This window comes from Schistocerca cancellata, chromosome 1 (assembly GCF_023864275.1).
Source record: "Schistocerca cancellata isolate TAMUIC-IGC-003103 chromosome 1, iqSchCanc2.1, whole genome shotgun sequence".
Classification (NCBI taxonomy): Eukaryota; Metazoa; Arthropoda; class Insecta; order Orthoptera; family Acrididae; genus Schistocerca; species Schistocerca cancellata.
In genome coordinates this window covers 104199639-104212459 of record NC_064626.1, presented here as the reverse complement: position 1 = coordinate 104212459, position 12821 = coordinate 104199639, and the positions used below count along the sequence as shown (strand labels likewise).

The window sequence follows — 12821 nt, the reverse complement described above, 5'->3', positions numbered from 1 at the left end:
TCCTTTCCTGGATTTCACCTCAAATGTATCGGTTATTGTCACAATTGGCTCCTTTGAAAGACACTGCGCCTTTGTCCTTTGCTGAAATGTGCTCACTTCTGTCTGTCTATTTTCAAAAGCAAACGCATGTGGTAGCCTCTCGTGTTGCCTTCTATCGTTGTCAAAAACAACTGCATCAATCCTATCGCGCTTGGGCTGCTGAACTTCACAGCCTCAGTCAAAAGTGTCAATTTGTTACTGACATTCACAAAGAATCCTATGCCGATTCCATGGTATGGGATGCTATTATCTGGTCGGCGCCCGACAAAGAAGTTCGGCAATGTGCCCTTCAGTTGGCAAATCTGACTCTAGATGATTTCTCGCGCCGCTGGGGCACAAATAGACGCGTGGGGTGATGTTGGGGAAATACAACCTCTGTGCACTGTTGACGACGTGTGCGGCATGTCCCCGCCGGCCGAAGTGGCCGCAGTGCACTCCCACATGCAGCCTTGGCCTAACCGTAAACAACCCGCTAAGAAACTGCAGAAAAACCCCCGGCAACTTCCTTCATGTCCGCGGTGTTTTACGAAACATTCACGTGAGGATTGTTCCCAACATTGGGCTGTGTGTCACAATTGCAAAAAGAAAGGTCATGTTCTTCCGTTTACAAATCCGACCGCATTCATGATGTTCATGAACATGACGCTGATTCTGATTCTGTGTTATCTGTCAATTGTACTTCTTCCCTTTCAGGGAAGTTATTCCTCACTGTCCAAATCCTTGGTCGGGATGTTCGCATGCAGTTGGATACCGGTTCTGCTGCCACTATAATTAATTCTCAGACGTATCTTCAGTTGGGTTCTCCACTACTATCACCTATCACTCAGCAATTACGGAAGTACAATAAACAGAAGATTTCTCTCTTGGGACAAATTAATGCTGAGGTATCTTACAAATCTATCGTTCGCACTGTTCCCATATTTGTGGTCGACCAGAGTAACGCAGAGAATCTTTTTGGTTTCGATGCCTTGCGCGTTTTTGGGTTCTCCATAGATGACTCTGTCAATATCGTCTCTGATGCTATTCCTTATGCTCAATTGGATTCCTTGTCGATACATTTTCGCCCCTTTTTTCTCCTGGGTTAGGCCATGCAAACAACTTTGAAGCTCATATCATGCTCAAACACACTGCTCGGCCTAAGTTTTTTCGGGCTCAGCCCATTACTGTGGCCCTTCATGATTGGGTAAAATGGGAGCTGGATCGTCTCACTACTTCAGGGGTCTTGCTTCCTGTCACTTCCAGTGAGTGGTCCTCTCCTGTCATTGTCGTTGTTAAGCCAAATGGTGATATTCGTCTCTGTGGCGATTTCAAAGCCACTGTAAATGCTCAATGCCTCATCAACACTTACCCTATGCCCCGACCTGAAGAACTGTTCACTAAACATGACGGAGGCCAGTATTTTTCTAAAATTCAAATGTCAGAAACATATCATCAACTTCCTCTCGATGCTGCTTCCTGGCAGTTTCTAGTCCTTAACACGCCTTTCGGCCTCTATCAATACCAACGCTTTGCATTTGGGGTTGCTAGCACCCCTGCTCTCTTTCAGTGATTCTTGGAACAATTATTGCTCCCTGTCCCAGGTGTATAAATTACATGAACGACATTATTGTCACTGGCTCCACCACTGATGAACATCTTCAGAATCTCCGCACACTTTTTCATGTCTTACAGACTGCCAGTCTTAAGTGTAATCTTCAGAAATCACAATTTTTTCAGGCATCTATCACGTACTTGGGGTTTCAACCCTCTCGGGATGGTATTCGCCCGCTTCAGGAAACTGTCGCTGCGATCAATGCCCTTCCTCACCCTACATCTGTTAAGGAACTGCAGGCCTTCCTGGGGAAAATAGCATACTATCACAAGTTCTTACCGTCTGCTGCTTCGATGGCTCAGCTGTTGCATCGCCTGTTGCATAAAAACGTACCTTTTCGCTGGTACGCGTCATGTGATGCGGCTTTCCAGAAATTGAAGACTATGCTGAAACAGGCTCCGTGCCTGGCTACTTATCAACCTGGCCAAACTCTTGTTCTTGCCACTGACGCCTCTCAATACGGAGTCGGTGCAGTCATTGCACACCGTTTTTCAGACGGCTCTGAACAACCCGTTGCTTATGCCTCCAAAATGCTCATGGATGCCCAACAAAAGTATTCTCAAATCGAAAAAGAAGCTTTGGCTATTATTTATGCTCTTCATAAGTTTGGTGTTTTTCTCTATGGATCTAAATTTCACCTTGTTATGGATCACAAACCACTTGTTTCCTTGTTTCATCCATCATCGTCACTTCCCGAGAAGGCTGAACACCACCTCCAGCGTTGGGCTCTTTAAGGTCTCGTTTCAATTATGAGATTCATTTCCGGCCAACCGCTCAACATGCGAATGCTGATGCACTGTCTCGCCTTCCCATGGGTCCTGATCTGGCATTCGATAAGGATGAACTTTTGTGTTTCCATTTGGATGTTGCCGAGCAGCGAGTTGTGGATGGATTCCCCATCACAGGGGACTGACTGGCGACGGCTACGGGTTCTGATCCTACCCTCTCCCGGGTTTTACGCTGTATTCAGAAGGGTTGGCCAGGTTGTCTGTCCGCTAAGACTTCTGACCTGTTGCGGAACTACTACGCTTTGCGCTACCACCTCACGGCTGGGGATGGTGTGATCCTCCTTTCCACCGACAATGCTTCACCACGTGTTGTGGTACCTGCGTCTTTGCGTGCTTCGGTCTTGCGCCTCCTTCACCAAGGGCACTGGGGTGTGTCTCGCACAAAATCTCTGGCACGCCGTCATGTGTACTGGCCTGGCATCGACTCTGAAACAGCACACATAGAGTCGCTGCCTGCGGCTCTTGTGCGTCACAGGCCACTGCCCCGAAGTCATCTTTGTCCCTGTGGCCTTCGCCTGAGACGCCCTGGGAGCGCCTTTATGGCGACTTCGCAGGACGTTATTTAGGTACTTATTGGCTCCTTGTAATTGATGCCTACTCTAACTTTCCCTTCATTGTCCGTTGCACGTCGCCTACCACCGCAGCAACCACAAGTGCTCTCGCACGCATTTTTTCTTTGGAAGGCCTTCCCTCTACTCTTGTTACTGATAATGGTCCACAATTTGCCTCTTCTGATTTTGCAGATTTTTGTGCTCGCCACAGTGTTATGCATGTCACGGCCCCTCCGTTCCATCCACAATCAAACGGTGAGGCTGAACGACTGGGCCGCACATTTAAGGCTCAGATGTGGAAACTCCTGACTTCTTCTGCTGATGATGATGCGCTTCTCCAGTTTCTGGCTTCTTACCGTTACACCCCCATGGGCAACCACAGCCCGGCTGAGATCTTACATGGCAGACAGCCCCGCACGCTACTTCATCTTCTGCGGCCTTCCACCTCATGGCCGGGGTTGCCTTCGCGTGGCCGGTTCACCGCCGACGACCTTGTCTAGGTACGGGGATATGGCAGGCGGTCAAAATGGAGTCCGGGCCGCATCTTATGACACCGTGGCTGACGCCCGTATGAAATCCAGATGGACACGGGTGTTGCAGTGCGTCATGAAATCCAGATGGACACGGGTGTTGCAGTGCGTCATTCGGACCAGCTTCAGCCTCGTGTGCCGGCAATGCCTGATCCGAATGTTGATACACCACCTTCAGCTCTACCTGATACTCGGGATCTTGGCATCTCTCATTACTCACAACGCAGACCTCTCATTGTCATCTCGGTGCCAGAACAAGAACGGACGCCACCAGGAGACGTGCCCATGCAGGAACCGGATGACCATCATCTGTCGCAGCCAATCTACTTGGCTCCTTCTCCTACGGACACCGACACGTCGCCCATGTCTCCTGTTATATCAACTGGACTTGCTGCAACGGGCAGATTGGTGCACGGGGCCCTAGCAGATTCGACCCTTACGTCTCCTGTCATCTCGACCCGTTATCATCGGGGACACTTCCGTCCGTACAGGAAGCCTCCTCCTCGAGACTTTATGGACAGTCAAACAACGCCTATGGATGTTAGCAATCTACAGGCCACCTCCATCAAGACCAGTGAAAAAATTTCAAAGGGGGAAAAATTGTTGTGACTCGCCGATCATTCAAAGTGCCGCCGCACAATTACATGCGTCATATACATGCGGCGCTGTCTGCCAGCCATGCAGCAGCCGCGCCACCTAAGTGGCCAGCCAGCCAGTGGCCGCTAGACTTGGACTCAGTGCTCATTCGAATGTTACCGTGTTCACATGTCTTGCTTGTCAACTTGCTCTGTGACTTATATGTGTTGTGTCGTTTTGAAATATATGTGTTCAACTTGACGTTATAACAGAAATAATGGGCACTTCACTATGAAGTGACATATAAAGCTATAAGTAACACATTTGTTTTTTATTTTTTTACTGATTAATTTCCATAAAATCTTTCTCAAAGATTGTAGGGGATGCTCCTCAATTTTGTCAGCACGGCATGTCATCTGCAGGTGGTGCAGACACTGGAAACCAATGTCTCGTACATTCTGGTTTTCTGGCAGGCACGTGTCCAACCCAGTGTCAGCACTGCCACCAGGTTATCATTCCGTCATGCTCCAGTAGAAAACAACGGGTTATTCTTCACGCAGGTTCAACCTGACTCCACTACACAAGTAACCTGGTTTCTTTGTGTGTGCACCTTTAGGCAGAATTCATTTAATATTTGATGAATTAAAACATCATCTATTACATGCTACTTTGTTCCTTTAGTCTCATTCTCGATAGCTTTGTATTTCTTCTTTGAGCTTTTCTTAACTGCACTGGCAGAAACTATCTATCCAACACAACTGCCAATCCCACAAACCACTGGCTCAGTCTCCAATAATATCTGCCCCCACACCCTCTGCACAAGCATCTCACCTCTAACGATATGTTTTGCGCATTAGTTACCCTTTTCCTACTACTTCTTCGCATCAGGACTCCACTTCTTTACAACACACACATTCTAATTATCCTCATATTTCTGTGTACACACTCACTACACTTCCTGGCCTCCCTTCTCAATTAGTGTCCTTTACCCACTAAATGGTTTCCTTAATGGGCTCGCTCTACTTACTCCCCCCTCCCCCCAACAGTCTTGCGCGTAATACATTACTATTCCTGTCATACTCAAAGATGAAGATAGGGCCTTCTTTTGTCTTTACTACAGTCTGTTCTGCTGTCACCCCACCCACTCCATTTATATGATGAACACACAACTCTGAAATCTGTGCCTATCTACTGGTTAAAAATTCTGACGTATGTATTCAACAGTTGAAAATCTGGGATGATATAACAATATGAATATCAGAATACACTGGTACAAACCACATACAAAAGATGCTGAACAGCAGACAGGGACATTTAGAAGTAGAATCTGAGATTCTAGCTATATGAAAAAGTCCATTATCAGACAGAGAAAACTACGCACACAGGGCCACTGTCATCTCTAGGGCAAGTAGTGATCTCGGTTGGGGTGACACACACACACACACACACACACACACACACACACGCACGCACCCAGAGAGAGAGAGAGAGAGAGAGAGAGAGAGAGAGAGAGACAGGGGGAGGGGGGGGGGCACTGAGGGAGAAAAAAAAATTTTTTAAGACTTACATCATCCAGATATCTCACCACCTAAACGAAGAGAAAACATAAATTCAAAACCTTTTAAGTTTGTTCATTAATCTTCTGCTAACTGATTTATAGACGTTACTTCTACCCAATTTGAATTCAGGAAGATATACCTGTGCACTTAATATGCTGTTCTTCCAGTTGTAGCCACTCAGGACTTCCAGAGCTTTCTTTTTATCCTCCTCTGTTCGAAAGCAGATATATATCCATCGACTTCCTCTAGCTGGAGGTTTCAGTTTTGTTGTTGAAAGTTTCAGTTTATCATTCAAGAGTTTTTTAAATTCCTAGGATAAAACATAAATTAAATGAAAAAGCCATAATTCTCCTCCATTCACTAAATTTTAAATGTTTACAGCATTAAAAAATTCTTTATTTTGAAGTAGTTATAATACAGACAAGAAAAGAATGATGGACATTTTACACAACACCCAACTTATAAACAAAGATAATACCTCTCCTACTAAGTACTCCACCTCTCTAGCCACAAACTTAGTAATGTAGTCCCAGAAATCTGCTTTTGTAATATCTTTCATCACCTGTGGTGAATTCTCTTTAATGTCATTGACTTTAACTTTGAAAAGAAGAGACAGTCACTTATAGTGAGATTCGGAGAGTAGATTTGCTGCAGACAGACAGTCATCTGATTAAGGACACAAAATTTTCAGACTACGCTGGATGACTAGGTACATTATCATTGAGAAGGAGACACAAATTGTCTTGCCACAATTGTAATCTCTTTCCGCAAATTTTCTCATGCAACCTTTCAAAAACACCTGCAAAGGTGATTACGGTTGTCTGCCTGACCTTCAGGTAAACATTTAAAATACAGCATTCACTGACAATCCTTTCTTCTTTTACTTACAAGGAGTCCCCAAGGGTGTAATCAAGTTTTTGAAACTATCCATATGGTGATGTAACTTAGGGTCCCACGTACCTCACTCTGCAGCTATTCTGGTGGGTTCTCATTTGTGAGTAATCAAGGGGGAAAATTTCATAATTTTGCATGTGCTCTAGAGCCCTCACTTTGGTAGAAGTAGCATAGTGGTTAGCATATGATTCTGATGTGCAGAAGGTTGTGGGTTTGAATCTTGTCAGGTGCTTCAATACTTTTTTATTTCACAATCTTTATTGAAATGATTTTAAACATTATTTTTATTCTTATAACTGGTTTAAATACAAATTTTTTTTTAAATTGTAATTATTTGTCATGTTATTTTAAATACCATATTAACTTTTTCATTTGTTCTGATTATTGCTTCCTACCTTCTTTTTTCCTGGTAGAATTTTGCACAGAACATAACTTCATCATAGCTAACACTTGGTTCAAGAATCATAAAAGAAGGTTGTATACATGGAAGAATCCTGGAGATACTAAAAGGTATCAGATAGATTATATAATGGTAAGACAGAGATTTAGGATCCAGGTTTTAAATTGTAAGACATTTCCAGGAGCAGATGTGGACTCTGACCACAATCTATTGGTTATGATCTGTAGATTAAAACTGAAGAAACTGCAAAAAGGTGGGAATTTAAGGAGATGGGACCTGGATAAACTGACTAAACCAGAGGTTGTACAGAGTTTCAGGGAGGGCACAAGGGAACAATTCACAGGAATGGGGGAAAGAAATACAGTAGAAGAAGAATGGGTAACTCTGAGGGATGAAGTAGTGAAGGCAGCAGAGGATCAAGTAGGTAAAAAGACGAGGGCTAGTAGAAATCCTTGGGAAACAGAAGATATATTGAATTTAATTGATGAAAGGAGAAAATATAAAAATGCACTAAATGAAGCAGGCAAAAAGGACTACAAACGTCTCAAAAATGAGATCAACAGGAAGTGCAAAATTGCTAAGCAGGGATGGCTAGACGACAAATGTAAGGATGTAGAAGCGAGTATCACTAGGGGTAAGATAGATACTGCCTACAGGAAAATTAAAGAGACCTTTGGAGATAAGAGAACCCCTTGCATGAACATCAAGAGCTCAGATGGAAACCCTGTTCTAAGCAAAGAAGGGAAAGCAGAAAGGTGGAAGGAGTATATAGAGGGCCTATACAAGGGCGACGTACTTGAGGACAATATTATGGAAATGGAAGAGGATGTAGATGAAGATGAAATGGGAGATACGATACTGCGTGAAGAGTTTGACAGAGCACTGAAAGACCTGAGTCGAAACAAGGCCCCCGGAGTAGACAACATTCCATTAGAACTACTGACGGCCTTGGGAGAGCCAGTCCTGACAAAACTACCATCTGGTGAGCAAGATGTATGAAACAGGTGAAATACCCTCAGACTTCAAAAAGAATATAATAATTGCAATTCCAAAGAAAGCAGCCATTGACAGATGTGAAAATTATCGAACTATCAGTTTAATAAGTCACAGCTGCAAAATACTGACGCAAAGTCTTTACAGACAAATGGAAAAACTGGTAGAAGCCGACCTCGGGGAAGATCAGTTTGGATTCCGTAGAAATGTTGGAACACGTGAGGCATATTGACCCTGCGACTTATCTTAGAAGCTAGATTAAGGAAGGGCAAACCTACGTTTCTAGCATTTGTAGACTTAGAGAAAGCTTTTGACAATGTTGACTGGAATACTCTCTTTCAAATTCTGAAGGTGGCAGGGGTAAAATACAGGGAGTGAAAGGCTATTTACAATTTGTACAGAAACCAGATGGCAGTTATAAGAGTCGAGGGACATGAAAGGGAAGCAGTGGTTGGGAAGGAAGTGAGACAGGGTTGTAGTCTCTCCCCGATGTTATTCAATCTGTATATTGAGCTAGCAGTGAAGGAAACAAAAGAAAAATTCGGAGTAGGTTTTAAAATCCATGGAGAAGAAATAAAAACTTTGAGGTTCGCCGATGACATTGTAATTCTGTCAGAGACAGCGAAGGACTTGGAAGAGCAGTTGAATGGAATGGACAGTGTCTTGAAAGGAGGGTATAAGATGAACATCAACAAAAACAAAACGAGGATAATGGAATGTAGTCGAATTAAGTCGGGTGATGCTGAGGGAATTAGATTAGGAAATGAGACACTTAAAGCAGTAAAGGAGTTTTGCTATTTGGGGAGCAAAATAACTGATGATGGTCGAAGTAGACAGGATATAAAATGTAGACTGGCAATGGCAAGGAAAGCATTTCTGAAGACGAGACATTTGTTAACATCGAGTATAGATTTAAGTGTCAGGAAGTCATTTTTGAAAGTATTTGCATGGAGTGTAGCCATGTATGGAAGTGAAACATGGACGATAAATAGTCTGGACAAGAAGAGAATAGAAGCTTTTCAAATGTGGTGCTACAGAAGAATGCTGAAGATTAGATGGGTAGATCACATAACTAATGAGGAAGTATTGAATAGGATTGGGGAGAAAAGAAGTTTGTGGTACAACTTGACTAGAAGAAGGGATCGGTTGGTAGGACATGTTCTGAGGCATCAAGGGATCACCAATTTAGTATTGTAGGGCAGCGTGGAGGGTAAAAATCATAGAGGGAGACCAAGAGATGAATACACTAAGCAGATTCAGAAGGATGTAGGTTGCAGTAGGTACTGGGAGATGAAGAAGCTTGCACGGGATAGAGTAGCATGGAGAGCTGCATCAAACCAGTCTCAAGACTGAAGACCACAACAACAACAACCTTATTTTTTATTTGGAACATTTCTGGATGTGATTTTATTGACTTCAATTTAATTTTATCCATTTTCTCATCTTATATTTTCATACATTATTTCTATTCCTCACTTTGCTTGACTGTCATTTCATTTATAATCCCTTCTTTCATTCTAATCTCCATCTGTATTACTTTCTCCATAGAGCAACATGAATTTATGTTTCCATTATTTGTATGACTATTGCCACTCAAAAAAATGTACATCTTGTACATAATGAAATGAATGTTTCTGACACCACCGAAAAGCCAATACAAAAACAGATTATTTCCTCTTTTTTTAGGTTGACATTTTCAAACATGTAAATATTGTGATTGATAAATAAAATGATCACATGTGCAAAGATTCCAAATGAAAAGAAAATTACAAGAAGAAAAAATAAGGGCCAAACCAAAATTTTTTACAATGATTAAAATGACATAACAAAAGATTATAAATATTTAAAAATTGTATTTAAACCAATTAATTAAATAAAAATTGTCAGGGCCTAAAGTTAGTGCTGGAATGCCAGTTGGGAACAACAGAAAAGAGGAGGCTGTTAAAAGAGGTCAGCCAATTACACTCTAACCGACCTACCCTCAGGACAACAGCGCAACAGCAGTTGCACCTAGGTGAAGACGACATAAACGCCATGCCGATTGGTGGCAGCCCACTTCGATAGCAGTTTCAACATTAGCCACTTCATTATCTGACACATTCTAGCCTATTCATTAGCACACTCTACATAGCACAGTTAGAGATCAGCAGTCATTGCAGTTCAGTTGAGAGACTTTTGTTAGAAGCGGTTACTAGGACCAGACGTGTTACTTGTGTTTGTCTATTCTGAAGAAGACTGGTTCAAAGTTAAGTATTTGCACTTGTCTTGTTGTAATAGAACTCATTTATATGAGTTGTTCAGTTTGTCTAGTGAACTGAGTATGCTTGATTCCTAGACACAACAATATGGCAACGAGATGTCTGAATAACATGGTGCCAACGATGTGGGAGCAATAACACAGCGACAACCTGTTAACACTTTGAATCCAGAGCCACCAGCTGCCACAGACTGTCTTAGTTTTGTTTTGTTGTGGGCTTTGGTGTTTTGCTGGTGCCTTAATTCTACCCTGTCTTTTCTTTGCAGGGACATGTTTATATGTTTTAACAGTGTCTCTTATAGTGTTTTTCTATTCAATTTTTTCAGGTGGGTATGGCAGAAATTTTTCTTTGCTTGTGTGCTTATTTTTATTGCTTGCATTGTCTATTTATTGCATTTGCCTATTCCAAAAAGACCAACCCATCTCTCCTACCCACAACAGATTTCAACCCTTCTAAACACGGTACAGCAGTTACTCGCCAACCAAGCAACAAATGCAGTGCAACCTCCAACCAACATGCAACAACTGTAGCTCCAAGTGCTATAGCGCCTTTTCGCCAGTTTAATGAAAAAGAAGAGGAATGGCTTGAGTCGTCGCAACAGTATGAAGCCCAAAACATTGCTCACAAAGTCTCAGGTACTGTGAAACTACATTACTTTTTGTCAACAGTAGAAAGTGCAGTCTTTTGCCTCATTCAGAAATTGTCCCCTATCGCCACTCTGAGTGAACTTTCCTATGATCATGTAATACCACAACCCTTTTTGGGCTACTGTATCCATTTCCAGTCTCATCCCCACTCCTCTGAAGAGGACATATGTGTAATATCAGTAATGTACACAAATTTAAACTCCTGCTTTGGTTTTGTCTTTTCTGGTTATCTGGCTGTGAATACATTGAAGATTTTCTTTTGGAGCAAATTAGTAATTTGCACCAATTTAAGCTACTGTTTTGACCTTGTTTATGTTTGACCTCGCAGTATGCACAATGAAGGAAACATGTTGGATTAAAAGCTGATGTACCATCACAATTTGTACATTATACAAACTTCAGGCACATGGTAGGAATAATTTGCTATTGTAATTATGGAGCAATTAATAATTAAAATTCCAATATTTCTAGTCATCGAGATACAACTATTTTTATGTATTCACGCTAAAAACAAATTGCATCCCTGATGGAAATATGACGTGGTAATTTCTCAGTCAGAATTAAGCATACTCATGTTTTAATTGGTGTTAGTTAACCCTAGAAACACCAAGGTATTTTAGGTTACACGAAGCTCCAACCAAGGGCAAGTTTTGCCCGTGTTACAATAAGCTCTAAATCTTGTGATTTATTGTAATATGTATTTATTTTATGTAATTCTGTTTCCACTGAGATATTAATTTAACAGGAAATATTGACGACATAATTGAAAGCTTAATTTTTTAACACTCATAGGGTGAATATAACAACAAAGAACGGTCAAATCTTGGGCAATGAAAGTTTGTGTAAACAAGATAAGAAGGTTTGTAATTGAATACAAAGGCTGTCTAAAGTTTCTATGTACTCTTTGATCTATTAACTGAATAATACAAATTTGTCATTGAGAGAAAGTTTCAAAAACAGAAATGAAAACACTTGCTAAAATACATGTTATTGTACATTGAAAACTCTTGGAAAATACTTTTCACTTGGAGAGAATACTTTCACTTACAGATGACATTTACCTCCTGCACACAAAACGGTTGGTTCTGAATGAGTATTACACAGATGGCGCCCACAGCTTCCACATGTTTTGTGATGTTGTCTCTTGCTCTCTGGTTACTTGCATTCTTCAAGCATAAGTAACACCTTCCTTTCCTAGTTGGTTCTTCATTTGCAGCAATTTTGTTTACCTCTAGTTTCTTTCATAGGATCTCTCCCATCACGCAAATAATAGGCAACTGGAGTCCTTTCAGATCCATGGCTCGCTCTTCTATGTATGGTTTCTAAAGTTCGTGGCCTAATTCATGGAGATACAGTTTTCTGGCGTTTGGTTTCCCGTCATTCCATTTAGGCGCATTCATCTTTAACAGTTTGTATGAGTTAACTGCAGCTATATCAAGTAGGCTGTAGAACATTGACAGTGGCCATCTTCTCATACCACTTTTTGTAGAATGTACTAACCATTTGATCTACTGCATCCACTCCTCCCTTAGTGGAATTATAGTACAGGTTTATGTGTGTTTTCTTTTTTGGTGTATCAACTTTCTACTCCTGCATTACGATGTTGTGTAGACAACAACAGATTTTTCTTTGGTTTTTCCTTTGTGATGTAAGAGACAACTGTTACTGGCAGCTTCTTAGGAGATGGGTCTGTGAATGCGAATTTGGAGGAATACAGATCTCTGCCTGCTGTCGTCTTAAGTTACTGTGGTACATGTTTTCTGTTTGATTTGAGTGTCCCAACCAATGTAAGTTTGCAGTCTTGATAGAGAATGTCCGCCAACTCCACAGAAGTATAGAAGTGGTCAGTTGTGACATTGTAGCCTGTATTCTTTATTGGCTCCACCAGTCTCTTCACAATCTCAGGAGCACCTCATTCACTGGCAGGTCTACTGTCTTTTCAAGCATACACTTCTATTTTTATTATGTATCATTCAGTTGCACTACAAAGCTTTC

General features: G+C 41.8%; 1 protein-coding gene across 1 annotated transcript in view; it reads right to left on the bottom strand.

Moving 5' to 3' along the window:
- The window catches only part of LOC126166411 (tRNA (uracil-5-)-methyltransferase homolog A-like), a 96534-nt gene that overhangs the window by 49792 nt on the left and 33921 nt on the right, over window positions 1–12821 (bottom strand). Inside the window, exon 3 of the mRNA XM_049920400.1 lies at window positions 5774–5944. Coding sequence (XP_049776357.1) covers window positions 5774–5944 — 171 coding nt within the window. The remainder of the gene's footprint in view (window positions 1–5773; window positions 5945–12821) is intronic.